General features: G+C 39.8%; 1 protein-coding gene across 2 annotated transcripts; it reads right to left on the reverse strand.

Moving 5' to 3' along the window:
- Positions 1 to 412: 412 nt before the first annotated feature.
- Positions 413 to 3,554, reverse strand: ticam1 (TIR domain containing adaptor molecule 1). Of its 2 annotated transcripts, none has more exons than XM_026314560.1 (2): positions 3,315 to 3,554; positions 413 to 3,109 (listed from the first exon to the last, which is right to left on the reverse strand). In XM_026314560.1, the coding sequence occupies exon 2, from the start codon at positions 2,978 to 2,980 to the stop codon at positions 1,187 to 1,189; it is 1,794 nt and encodes a 597-aa protein (XP_026170345.1). In that variant the 5' UTR covers positions 2,981 to 3,109; positions 3,315 to 3,554; the 3' UTR covers positions 413 to 1,186. The 2 variants fall into 2 exon arrangements, with proteins under 2 accessions (XP_026170345.1, XP_026170346.1); XM_026314561.1 differs by having other exon boundaries at positions 3,445 to 3,525.
- Positions 3,555 to 15,075: the final 11,521 nt, after the last annotated feature.

Raw genomic sequence — 15,075 nt, forward strand, 5'->3', positions numbered from 1 at the left:
GCCTTTCACATATTTAACAATAAAGAATAAGAATTTTTTTTTTTTTTTACAAGTACATTTAACTTTAAATGCCTTTTCACTTTAAACCTATGTACAAGTGTGAATGTATATATTCTATATAGTATATTTGTACTTGTAGGGGAGCATTTTGTTGCCAGTATTGATGCAGACAGCTAATAGGACCATTCTCCTACACATGTTTGGGTTAGTGTGACCTATTCAACCAGCTAACAAAGTGGGACAAACAAGCAGATTTTATCACATTGGAATTGAATTGTTTTAAGAGAAGACACTGAATATGTCTGTCTGGTCTCCTCAGGTAGTTTGTCTCATCGTTTGTCTTTGTTTTCACACTAAACTGGACTGTCAGCATCCGGTTGGGCTCAGACAGAACTAGAGGCAGAGATGTGGCTAAAATCTCACAAAATCATTTTATTACTCAGTGGCAACCAGTGAATTCTCAGATTTCACGTGATGTCCTTTGAAAATACAGACATAAGAGAGTAATCACTGAAGGAAAACAGTCCAAATAAGATGATATAAAAGATCAGATTTTAGTGACCTTTTCAACAGCTAAAATCTGATCACCAGCATTAAACTATACCATCTCACAATCCCTTATACCTCTGCAACTATCCGAACACTTCGAACAATATCCAATATAAAACACTAAAATTAATGTTTGGTCTCAAAAAGGTTTCAGATACCAGGACAGTTATGTTATTGGATGATCCTGCACTTTAGAAGAGGATCAATAAGGAGCATGTAACCTTACTGCTCCCTAGTGCCTACAGCTGGTTTATACAGCTTAAGAGCTCAGAAAGTATTTATCACACATTGGTCAGTAGATGGCAGTCCTTTGCTAAATATTCCACCATATGCTCCTGTTCTGCTCAATATACCTCATCTTTCCAGTGTAATAATTATTAATATAAAATAATAAAAGTAAATATAAAATGAGCTATGATTTTTAAGAAGAGCTGTGATCAGCACTAATTATTAAGATGTGACTACTGTAATTGCTGATTTTACAGTTGCATTGAATTTATTGAATAGGTTTAAACAAAATGAAACAAGTGGCACTGAATACCCTGCATTGATTGTTACAGCTGTGACATTTTTAGTGTTTAGAAAACTACATGTAAACTTTATTTTCTACATCTAGCTTGACCCCAGACAACATCATTTATTGCTCTTCATCTCTATAAATTGAATCATCTTTATCTGGACCTCCACCTAAATCCACAGTCATTTGGGATTTATCACCAATCATTATGTAGTTGGCATTCTCAATATGAATGTTTGGTTGCTGTTGCCACAAAGCCCTGCCGTCACCACCGTCCTGTTTTGATGGATCACTGGTACAGAGAAGAAGTTTCTGTGCCATTAACAGATTCTGGTTTTCTTCCACCAGAACCTGTGCTGTTTTACATTCTAGGATCAGCTGCTTTTGATGGTGGTTTAGCTGCTTGAGTCTTTCCTGTCTCTCAATCTGAAGTTTCATTTTTTGCAACTCAGCCCAGATTTTCCTCTGTTTTTTAATCTTTGCCACAGACAACGCCTTTTGTACTTTTTTCTCAAAGCTCTTGTTCTCCTCAAGAGGAACTATTGTCTGCAGAACCATAGGAATGCTCTCTCTGGGGATGCAGTTCTCGCGTGGCAGCAGAGGGATAACAGTGTTGAACTTGTGATCATTGTTTATGGAGTTGATAAGGGCGGAGTTGGTTTCCAACTCCAGCATGCGCGATTTAAAGTTGCAGGTAAGCAGCAGGATAGTAAAAGCTGAGTTGTTGATAGCATCCTCCACACAACTCAGAGTGGTCTTTCCAGGAATGGCAAAGTCATCAGAGAAAGTTGCACCTTTGCTCCCAGTGACCGACTCCAGTTTTTCTTTCATGCTGTCAGCCATTTCTGCATCCTCCGGTGCATGCAGGATGACAAATGCATAAAATATTGCCTCTTCCTCCTCTTCAGCGCCTTTACTTTCATGCATTTCATTTGGAACAGGCATCTTGGGTAGAAAAATGTTTGTTGCAGTGGGTAGTGCAAATTTATGTTCTGTGCTTGGTTTGTTGGTTTGGTTTGAACTCTTATTTTGAGCGACATGACTGTCCAGCTTCCTGCATTCTGCTGTATCCATCTTTGAGTCTGTCTTTCCTTCAAACACAGCAGGTGCATTGGATTTAGGCTGAGGCTCCTCAGATGGCTGAGACTGCTCACTACCAAGGAGGATGGGAGTGATGAGTTTGGACTTGTCTGACGTTTCTGAAGGTTTTTTGTCCTCTTGAAAAGAGACAGTTGGGGGCAGACTTATCTCTAGATGAGTAGGGTATGAGGGCATTAAGGAGCTTGCCTGCAGAGGGCTGGGAAGACTCTGAGCTCTCTGCGACGGTTCCAGAGTCAGAGTAACTCTTAAAGTTGTGTTTCCTTCATCCATGCTGCAGTGAGAATTGGGGTAAGACTTGAGGTCCCTGGGAGACCACATCCACTCTGCAAACTCAGGCCCACAGACATCTTTAGCCTCCTCTCTGAGTTGATCATATTCCAGATCCTCACAGTTATTTGTTTTTTGGCTGTTAGTGGAAAGGGCTCTCTGATATGCCAGATTTCTCAGAATTGGATCACACAGCCTCTGCTCGGACAAAACTTTAAAAATTCGAGCCAAAACCGCTAAAGATTCTCCTGTTAACTCTTGAAAATGAGCACAATGATCTCTAAAAACTTCTAATTCACCTCCACTCATGTGACATTTTTCAGCCAGAAGGTTAGCAAGGCAGTTGTCCCTCATATTCTGGAGTTTGTCTAGAGCCTGTGCCTTCCTCTGAAGAATGATGAGACACAAGATGTGTATGATATTTTCTTCAGGAGACTCACCCAGCTGGTATGTCAGGCTTTGCAGTCTCTCTGGAGATGCTTTAAACAATATGTTAAAGATATCTCTGAGTCCCGTCCCCTGACGTTCTTGTCCCTCATGACTCATTTTCCGGTTTGCTTACTGCTCCACCTCCGGGATTTAATTCAAACCGACAGGATCAAAAGTGATTTTCCAACATCTTCCTTTCTTTAAAAACTTTGGCGAGATGCAGAGCTTTCACAGATAATCTTGTACCTTTAAAGAGATATAAAAAAACAACAAAACATTTCAAATCATTTTGTAATTTCACTACATGTTGTAAAAGTCGTACATTTGTTTGCATAGCAAGCATAAATAACTTTTGATTGATTAAACTTTGTATTACTGCACCATCAAAACAAAAACCGACCTTTAATTTGATTACGCAACAACAACTAAAAACTTGATGACAATTACTCACCAGTAGGAAGTTTCAACAAACATTGAACTTTGTGTATTTCCAGCTCAAATAAGGAAGTCGCTCAAAATAACTGTTTTCTAGTTAAGTCCAAGCAGTAAAAAAATATTTTCACTTAGCAGAAAGCTCTTACTGCAAATTTAAGACCAAGTTGTCAGAACAACACTGGATGCAATGAATCTTTTCAAACTTTTGGAGTGAGGTTTAACTGGACGTGTGGGTGTTGTAGGCCTCTGCCACATAATGATGATGTCATAGGTAGTGAAGTATAGGAGCTCAGGAGGGACAAAAGATAAAACCAGGAAGAAGCGTTCACAACCTCTAATAACAAAGCCCTCACTTTTTAGCCAACCATTTAAAGAGACACCATTCATAATACATAATACATACTTAATATGTTTATTTTTATTTTTAGCTAAATCTCTCACAGCATGGCAGATCTACTGAAAAAAAAAAAATCACGTGAGATGTGTGGAAGTCTTTTAGTTTCTTGAGCACAATAGGCTCAGAAGAGAGAAGAATTCTGGATTTTCTCCCTCTCTGCTGAGAGGCAAGTGTATTTTTATCCACAGAGGAAACCTCCAACCCTGTATTTACCAGGGGTGGGGTCACACCAGTCAGAGTGCAAGCCAACATCAAATCAGAGAGAGACAGAGCCTCACTGTTCTTAGTGCTGGGTGCTGTGTGATATGTTTACTGTACGAACACTTCTGAAGGTTTACAGTAACTCTATAGGAAGCGTGGTTTCTATGCCTTCCTTACATATATATAGCACAAGACTGGAGTTAAGCATAACTCCATATATACTAACATAATACACAAAGAAATCACACAGAAATTATTAGAAGGTAATGGTTTTCAGAAAAGGTGGAGGGCATTATATTTACCTTTTTGCTTACAGGAGACTAGTTTTGAATTTTCTCAGAGAGCAGGGGATTGTATATTTCACCCCAGATTTAGATTTTATTTTAGCCATCCCTTGTTACTGAAAATATATAAAAAATAGCTATATTTCTGGGGTTTGCTTGTTATATTACCAGGGATTCTATAGCATTTTATCAAATCTGAAGTGTCATCCAAATCCCTTATCAAATCTTTGTTTCATGGGGAATGAGGGTATGTCTTAGTTAAAAAAAATATTTTTTTGATTTCACTCTGTGTTATAAACCGCAGATATATGGCTATGTTGAAGGACTGTAGGGCTTTAGGGCTTTCACCACATATTTTGTCACTGCTCTATGACATTCATTAACCCTGCTCTGACATTTTTACTTTTGCTATGAGCAAAAACAGCATTTGGTCCTCACAGGGGGGTCTGTGCAGCTGCAGAAGTAAAAATATCAACTAAATAAATCGCCAATTTTGCTGTACGCACAATGCACATACCATTAAATAAAGGCAAACTCATTGTTACAATACTACAGGCCACATCACAGGTTACAGAAGATTTATCATACAATAAATTTTGTATAAATGAAGACATAATACTTTCTTGTTAACTTGATATTTAGATTTGGACCACTTTTGAACTTATACGGTAAACATGAATTGGTCTCACCTAAAACCTGAATTTGAGACTTGAGATAATGAGCTGAATTTTCTTTACCCGCTTATTCCTATTTAGGGTCACAGGGATCTGCTGGAGCCAATCCCAGGGGTACACCCTGGACAGGTCACCAGTCCATTGCAGGTTTAGTCATTAAATACATTTTTTTAAAGACACAAAAATATAGGTATTGTAGTTTAATTAACCCATTTATAGTGGAAACTTGCTGTATGTCTTTAATATATCCTAAATTAACTAATAGTTGCTTCTTTTCACAATGATGAAGGTTCATACTGAATTGAATCCTTACCCATATACAATCTCTGTCTCAGTTCAGTATGAGCAGCCTGAGATGTTGTCTTTGTTCCAACTTTGCCACAAAATGCAGCTGCAGCAGTAAATTCTTCATGTCAAATGGAGAACTGACTCTTTAATCTGTGAAATGTAAACGCAACGTGACTAAAAACTCAAGTTAATATTGTATCTTACTGCACTTGAGTGTAAGTTCAATTAACATAACTGAGTTAGTTTTACGTTTTCTTGAAATAATTTACAGTTTACAGTTACAGGCTTCACACTCATCTATCTATATACATATATAAATTATATATAGTCATAATTTCTTGTAATGCTTGCCAGGAATCTAGTTAATTCTTTTACTTCTAAACTGCACATTGATTACGTAACTGGTCCTTAGAGATTTTAATTGGGTTGCACAATTTTGAGCTCAGTACCACTTTGCAGGTTGTTCAATAAAAGAAGAGGTCAGGAGAAAGTATTAATAATGCTGGGGAAAGACTTCAAAATAAAAAAACAGAAGACTCAGGCCCTCTCCCAGTAATTTTCATATAGTTTCTAACTAGACATGATAAATTAAACATAAAAGCTAACACCCTATATCCCTCATATACCTCTGTCACACTTACATACCTCTAAACAGACGCACATATTTTCTTCCCTGAACATGAAAGCACAGCACACAACGCACACGTCCACACAGCCTCAGGATCATCCTCAGTTGGTTATATAACGTGCTGCCAAATGTCCATCTTTATTGAGGTCAGTTCTTTTAACGAGAGACACACTCTCCCAGCAGCTGTGTTAGTCAGCCTGGCGGTAAATTTGCCTTCACCTTCAGGGAAAACATATAGCACGACGCTCTGTCAGTTCTCTGGTGCAAATGCATCTTGTCCTCTGCTTAATTTTTGGAGGAAATATTACATTGTTTCAAGACAAACACATGCAACTTTTTGTTTACATGGTTTAACACTATAAACCACAATGCACATATCTATGTGTGTGTGTTTGTGTATGTGGTTTCTGGCCGTGGGAGAGAGCCCTGAGGGAGACACAGAGGGGTCACATATAAGAGGCTTTAGGGCAGACAAGTGAAAAGGAGGCCCTTTCTTGGACAGAGACTACGGATTAGGATGAAAGACATATGAGTGGGGGGATGCACGCTCTTTTTTTTATCTGTCTAACCCACTTGCTGCATCTCTCTCCTACATTCTGCAGCATATCTATTCAAAAGAGAAAGAAATGAAGACGATATAAAGAAAGATATGAGAGAAATGTGAAGCCACATAGATAAGATAGCGAGATAGCGACAGAGCAAAAGACGTATTGAGACCTTGACAGATCGATAACCTCTTTAGAATTCAGTTTGTGAGAGGCAATGCAACACGCTGCCCTTTTCCCAGCCACTTGATTCGTCACACATGCTAAGAGAATTTAACACACTCGCTTCTGGTAGACAAATATATGCACCGTACACATGTACATGTGAAGACATACAGAGATACAAGGCAATGCACTCTTTCAGTTGAGTGTCCATACTTGCAGTTTGGCCTTTACTGAAAAAAAAAAACCTGCACTACAGTCACAGAGAAGTTTTCCTGCATTCTCTACAGTCTTTATATTTTTCTCTTTTTCTTTATATTTATACTCTTGTACAACAGTATATCTTTTTCTGATTAGATAGCAGTTATGGATGGAAGGAGCTTTAGGTAGCCTTCGTAGATTCAGACAAACTCATGCATGTGGTGTGCATCAAATCAAAAATAGCTCTGGCTATCAAATCCTGATGCTAGTTTATGTTGTTGACAAAGCGGGCCAACAGATCTGAGTTAATGTGACAGTTAACTAGAATTAATTCAGGAGCAAAGGTAAATGAAGCGGGCCTGCGGACACATGAGGGAGTGCAGTGAGGATGGGAAGATGTGTGTACTGCATCATACTGGACCATGCTTGGGTGAGCATGTAGGCCATGCCAACAACAATGCATAATACAGCCTCTGGTGATGATGGGGGGTGGGAAGAGGAGGGGGGGGGGGGGGGGGGGGGGGGGGGGGGGTATACACACACAACACCCCCGCCTCACCTCATATACATACAAACACACATAGACATACACTTGCACAAACACACACACAAGCTTGCATGCATGCACAGACATTGATGGTGATGGGGCATGGAGCAGTTTATGCTCATATCAAGAGAAAGTCTTTGATCAGTGTGACAGGAAGGGCACTCACCCCTAAGGAATTAGCTAACTCTTGCTTTTGCAAAAGCACATCCACAATAAATCAGGCATGTTTGCATTTGCAACACTGGGAAGAGAATGTCTGATATTTAGCTTCATTAATATGCTAAATGTATGAATATGATTTGTTCCAGTTCAGCATTCAGTGCAGCATGTCCAAGAGTGGCATGATAACCATAAAGAGTAAAACGTGTAGATATTCAGGTTGCATGTATAATCCGCTCAGTTTAATAGGTTGTTAATCTGCACAAGCAATTTACATTAAATTAGCAAAACCACCAGTTTTATTTCTACTTTAAATATATAAGAAAATACAGTTTGTGACATATTTAGGACTCTAAAATGGATTTAAGATCACTCTGAATCCAGCAGCAAATTTTCTTTATTTTTATAGTTAAAGCAATTATTTTTTTAAAATCAGAAACTGTTAGAAATTTCTCAACATCTGGTTCACAGTCATTTATCTAAAACCTAGTCCCACTGCATATTGTAGTTCACTTATTTCCTTAAAGAAAATAGTTTGACACTTGGAAATGTACTTGTGTATAATTAGACATTTAATTGTGTTTTTGTTAAGAGTTAGATGAGAATACTCCTGTCTTACCTGTCTGTGAAATATGGGATAAGGCCACAGTCAGCAGCTGGTTGTGGTAACAGGGGAACACCTGTCCTGGCTCTACAGTCTGAGACCCAACCTGCTGAACCACAGTGACCCAGTCTGAACTTTGCCTTTGTAAAGACCAGACAAATGAGATAAAATGTATTAACATTAGTGAGCTATGCTAAGTTAGCCAGCTGTGATTAGCTCAGCTTAGTGATATCAATTGTCTCATCTAGCAAGAAAAGCAAGAAAATGAAAGTAAAGTCGTTCTACTCAATACATCTACTGGATTTCTGCCCAGGTCTCTGCTTCCTGAGAAATCTTCCTGTTTCTGTGGGGGCTTTGCTTATCAATGATCTAAGGACAGAGCCGCTCATAAAAAGTTGAAACCCCTTTAAAACAAAGCCGTGTCTGAATTGTGTAATTCAAATTGACTTGATAAATGTAATTCATTTTGGCCACTGAGAAAGGTTGTTAAAGGTTTTTAAAGTTGTCCACCCAGCCAAAGATCTGCGCACAAGTGGAGAAAGGATGTGAGAAAATACGAACATAGAGCTGGAGAGGAGCGGAATTAAAACCTGAACTAAAAGAATAAATGGACCCAATCTGGCTACACTTGGCATTAGAATGACTGCCCATCCAAAAGCTCATGCCCAATCCTGCATGTCACTTTTGTCTGTCTCCAAACCATGCGGATGCTCTGCTTCTATAGCAGATGTGCACAACCAAAGGATGTGAGGCATGAAAGCAATGGGAAATTCATTACATATTCCTACCCCCCTCCGTTCACCATAATCACCACAATTAGCAGACATCTGCAGTGACTCCAAAGCTGGGAGTGTATTCAGGCAATCAGAGCAGCTTCACCGCCAGCACTGACTGCAGCCCCCTCTGTGATGGGCCTCATCCTGAAGGGAAGCATTCCATTAGAAACTCAGTGATTAATTGAGACGGAGGATTCGCTCCTGGCACTGAGCAAGAATGAAACCCATCAGGAGGCACCCGTGATGGCAGAGTTGTATGCAGCGTTGGTGAAGATGGTCCAGAGTTGGTGGGGGACTGTGCCATAATAATGTTGATGGTGTGAGGTAAGATGTTCACACTGTGGTTCACAATTAGCTGTATGAGAACAGTTAACCAGACAGCAGCTATATGAAAAATTTCTGACCCATCAAGTAAACAAAACCTGTGTGAGTCTAATGATAATCCAGGTTTTATAGCTACTTACGTTTGGAGGCAAAAAAAAGCAATTGGTGGTGATTGCTATTGCTTATATCCTTTATTCTTCTCCTGAAACACTTGATACCTGCAATTCCCAAACGGCCCAGAGCGCTATAGCCCTGTATTGGACATGTACACATTGGCCTATTTAGAGCGTTGTATTAAAATGATCTTATATGTAGGATTTAACTAATAAAACATGAAAGGAATATTTTAACATCTTCGGAAATGTGTTTTAATATATTATGGTTTATGTGTTTGATTGTTAGAAAATGAAAGCACTTCCATTTTTTCACTTACTTGCTGAGAGTGAAATGGGAAGATTGATACCTCACCCATGCACTCAGCAAATGTGAGGCTACAGCCAGCAGTCATTAGCTTAGCTTAGCATAAAAACTGGAAACATGCTAACAACTCACTCTACAAATGTAGCAAAATCCATGTACCAGCACCTCTAAGCCTCATTATAACATTACACTCTCATTTGGTAAATGTGCATAATATAAATATACAAACTACATGGTTTTATGGTGGGTCATGTGTTCCGTTATTTCTTGGGCCTCATAAGATCCTATGTTGTTTTTTACAACACATGTTGTTTTTGTTAATTAGTGAGCTTCAGAGGTGGGGGTAGATGGATTTTGTTGCCTTTAGACAGAGCCAGGATGGCTGTTTCAGGGGTTTGTGGTAAGCTCAGCTAATGGGCTGCTGGCTGTGGCTTTATACTTAGGATACAGGCATCAGAGCAGTATCAATCTCCTTATCACACTCTTGGCAAGAAATGAACAAATATATTTCCTAAAATGTCTAACTATTCCTTTAATATGTTTCTGACTGGATAATTCTCAGAAGCATTGCTTGGCCTACTGTATATACCCCATCTGTGGAGGATGACAGCATGTTAGACAGCTCATTACTGAAGCAGTTGGAGATGTCACTCTTACTAGGCACAGTATGGTACAGCCATGGTTTTAAGCCTCAGCTTAATATGTTGTCATGGAAATCTACAGTAGCACATCGGACACTTTCCATTTTGGTCGAGTCCAGGGCTGGTTTGTATCTAGATCACACATATTGTGATGAGTAAATGCACATCACACATCAGTCTAGCTTATAGGACTGCCCATGGGCCCTATCCCCAAAGTGTCAACTTTTCATTAAATATATCCCGACAGACATGTCGTTAGAATAATGAAAACTCATTTGGAGTTTATTTGATTGATTTCAAAAAGATTTCATCAGCCAAAGTAATGGAATAGTTCTTGGTCCAATCTTCTTTTAAGATAATATTCATAAAGAATTAAAAATTTGTAACCACTAGTTTCATTATTGTTGATAGTTCATGCTTTACAGATGTGTTATGTAAAGTAGTGCATTGGCCATATCTTGTAATTATGACATACAATTTCATAATTATGAGATCCAGATGTCATAATTAAGCATTAGAACTTACAAGCCATCATATAAGAGCTTATAATTACAAGACCTGAATTTTATCAGTCATAATTACAGGATGAATTCTCCAAGTTATTATTTTTTTCCTTTGATGACCATGCTTAGGTAGTTATAAGCAACTTTTAGGTTGCCAGGTTGGGGAAATCCTTATTTACCAGTGTTGGAAATTAAGTAAATGATAATACTGTAATACTGTACTATAATAATACTGATTATCAAGTAAAAGTCCTGCATCCACGCTTAAGAAGCAAAAAATTGGCTGAAAGTATAAAGAGAAAGCATTCATTATACAGAATGACCATGTCACATACTGCTAGATCACCATTGCTGATGCATTAATATGTAGTGCTTTAATGTTGTTGGTCACAGAGGAGCTCATTTGAACTGCTGCATCTGCTGTTAGGTAGTTTAATGAATAACACTGATTCATATTTAATAAACTAATCATATGTTTTATAAAGTGTATCAAGGCCTAATCTTCAAAGTAACCAGCTAATGCCATATATAACCTCAAAGTTGTTTTTAAATATAATACATGATCAAATGAACTTACGCTATTTTCCACTGCTGGAAAGTAAGTACTAATGATGCAGTTATATGATAGTGAGTCGGCCATAAAAGGTAATACATTTTTCTGTGCTCTAGTACGTCTGGAGTTATAAATTTTAGGAAATCAACAAGACGTTTTCTAACAAACTATAAAGTCTGAATAGTGTTAATAAGTGGGTAATAGATATATTTTGGTCCAAGTCTTCTGTAATGTTCTATATGTGGTCCATTTAAAGCTCAACACCACAATCTGGCAACCCAGTTCCCATTAAGAGCTTCTAACTGATCATTGAAACATTTCTAAATGATTTATTAAAGTTACAAGTTACAGACCCTGTTATTAAGAGCATCTTATCGGGAAGCAGCATCCTTTTTAAACCCAATGAAGGCCTTTGACCATTCAATTAAAAACAAAACATGAATAGCAGCAAATATGGGATTATAAGGTATTCACATGATAGCAGCAACACACATACACACCCACACAGTAAGATTTGTGAAGGGTCTGTGATTGAAGCTGCAGCTAAATTAAGAGGAAAGAGAGATTAGAAGCTTAAAGCAAACCAAGCCAAGGTTGTTGCTCTCATCTGGGTATTTGAAATTAGACTGAATACTGAATAAATCTAGGTGCTATACTTCTGAGGGCATCATTCGCACCAGTTATGCAAATTAGCCTTCAAATTCGCATAAAAATCAGATGATGTGGCGCTTGTTGAGATATGAGCATGCTATTTTACAGGTTTAAATAAGAGCAGAGAAAAAAAAAAAAACAGGCCGATGGCCTCTTGTCTGTCGTAAATTTGTAGAGTCACAATGAAATGGGTGTGATCCTCCACTTGGTGCTTCCTCCCTTCCAGTCCAAGGGTCTGGGCCTAATAAAAGCCTGTGTGGTGCAGCACAGACAGACCGCCTTTCTGCTGTGTGGAGAAATGTGTTGGATCACCATGGCTACCGGTCAGAGAAAAGCCCCCACTGTGGTTATTAGGATTTCTCTGTCTGCACACCACACCCCCAGTCTGTATCATGGATGTGAATCTGTATGTGTTCAGGAGGCCTGTAGGTCAAGGGTGAGTCAGTGGCGTAATTAGTCCTATACAGACAGAGTGGTAGAGTTTTAAATTCAAAGCATCATCTCTAGAAAATACCTAAAATGGACCGCCCGGACTCCACTGCGTCCCCTGTGAAAAGGGGAACATGAGAAAGCTTTGAGCAGTATTGATTCAGCCGAGTACTCTCAGAGCGAGCACCAGAGGATCTGAAGAGAGAATTATCCATGCACCATTTCCTCCTCTACTCCTGTGTGGAAAATTCTGCAGTTCCAGCTTTCTCTTAGCCTACATACAGCAGAAATACACACACACACAAAGACACACACACACACACACACACACACACACACACGCACGAACAGATATGCACAAAGAGAAAGTCAAATGCACTCACACAGGGGCTTCCATGAGGCTTGATGTTGCCAAATAATGTTTGTTTGATTTATTTATAGTCGTTCCCTTCCATCTTGCTACTCCAGCATATTTTATTTGTCAAATTAATCTTAAAATAGGACAAACAGGAAAAAAACTAAGAAGAGAAATAGACTGTTGTAATGGTGAACATTTATTTTTTCATATCACATTGTTTTTCCTATATGAAAGTGCCAAATGAGATTATTTCTGTGGTCCAGCAGCCTATTTTAAGTGTGACTGAGGTCATTACAGACACTAATAGCTCCCAGTAGACAGACATGGGTTAGTCCATATGAAATGAATACTGGAAGCCAAAAGTCCAAAATGTGAATTTCTGAGACAGGGCATTGTCTGCATATGCCGCTTTGCCCTGACTATCCTCCTCCACTCCCCACTCGGTTTCTCCTGAATAATACACGACAGCCCCCCCCCACCTCCCTGCTACCCAGTCCTCCAATGGCAGAGGCGCATGTTATCAAGCTATCTCCTCAGAGCCAATCCCGGTCCTCCCGGTGATCCCTGTAAACCGGATGCCCTCCCTTCTGCCTCTCGACGAGACGTAATCTGTGGATCACAGAGACAGGCGCTCAGTCCGTGTGAAGTTGGTCTGGGATGGAGGTGATAGTGACTGTGGCAGAGCTGAAGAAAGCGAAGAAATCAGTCCAGCTCTCCGGGACAGTGAATCCTGCTGTTTTTCAAGCAGGGAGTGGAGGAAGCTGTTGTAAGTATGGCATCATGTAAAATGCATTAAGTATAACCTAAAATCAGGGAGGCAGCGATTTCTCACATCTGATGTTTTAGTCAGAAAGAAACGATGGTTCTTTCAATATATTCTTATATTTGAAGAAAGTGCGGATGTTTTGCAGAATATGTTCCCTGGATGAAGGTGAAACTCTTTGTTAAATTGGGATGGGGTCTGGGTTGGCGCTCAGAACTAATCCGGCGGCTTCGCTTCTCCAGAATCAGCGCATGTGAATTTGTTAAATATGTCCAGCGGATAATAAAGCGAGTGTTTCCTCGGACATTTCATAAGCTCATCAATGTGGCCGGAAAAAACCGTGATTATCTGTGCGCGCTAGAACTTTTAGATGTTGTGCGCATCGATGGTACATAGTGTACAGAAAAAAAAGGCTGTTTCAATCGCTTGGAAAGTTTTGACGATCTGTTTAAACAGCCAGTGCAGCCCAAAGGGATCCTAACAGGAACCCCGCAAACAATATAACTTTGATTCATTTTCACTCCTCAGACAGTCTCCTCTTCCTTTCGGGCCTGAAACTCGGCAAACGCTGATAAATGGTGGCTATTATTTTTCAGCTGAACAATGCGCACCGGCTTTGTGTGGACCATCTGTCATTGTATCGACATTTCAGCGGCCCTCCTGCCCCAAAGAATCCGAGAGAGACACCTGAAGAGCAGAAATCAGACAGCGATCATTCAGAGCCGCCACCCGTCCCTCGCCAAGCCGTGACTCATGATGTGATCCGTCTGTGTTGATGGGTGCGTAACGCAGCCAGAAAACAAATAGGCGCCGGGTCAGCCTGATGCAGTAAATACTAGTTTATGCCATGGTGCTGTGCGACACGAGGGTTTCATGTCTGTAATGAATTTTAATACAGAAAGGAATTGAAAAAATTGCAAGTAGTAAAGCGCTGCGTTGCGCATCCTGTATTGTCGGAAACAGTCTTTGGCCACTCAGCTCTGACCCTCCAGGTAGTTTAATGCAGCTGAGACAGACTGTTTTTTAAAGCAGACCTCAGAAACTGCGTACTTAGTCTCTCAGCGTGCAGTGCCAAGCACTGATATGCCTTAAGGTTAATGAGGCCGTCTCCATAAATTCCTCTGCCATCTGGATATAGTAGGTCTGCACAGTGCAGCACTGCATTTTACTGGCTATAGACTGTATAAAAGATGTTTAAATAAAAAATAAAATGCATGGCTTTTATTGGGAAACAGACTAAAGCTGACGGGCATTTAACTGGTTGTATTTAAATTTCTTGCACATAATCCAGTGGGGAAAAAAACTATTCTGTGTCAGGAGTTGTCTCAATATGGAGCTGTGCTGTGGATGGACAGTACTGATGGGTGCTGATGTGATCCACTGTGATGGCCTCACTTCCGTCCCTCACAGGGCTGAGTTACACATAATTCGTTTTAGCTTTGTCCCTCATGAAGAGAAAAGGCAGCAACCTCATTCTCCTCAACAGCAAAGAGCAGCACATGTCCGAGTGCTTTTCTGTTTAATTCAGTTTCGAGTGGCTCTCAGACAGTTATCAGGGTGGGATGAGTGAATGGAGTTGTAATGTGGGCAGAGAGGAGGCTGGATGTTGGCTAATCTTATCTCCTGTTGAAGCTATGATCATCATTCCAGTGTAGCTCATTATCAAGTG

Source organism: Mastacembelus armatus, chromosome 17 (assembly GCF_900324485.2).
Source record: "Mastacembelus armatus chromosome 17, fMasArm1.2, whole genome shotgun sequence".
NCBI lineage: Eukaryota > Metazoa > Chordata > Actinopteri > Synbranchiformes > Mastacembelidae > Mastacembelus > Mastacembelus armatus.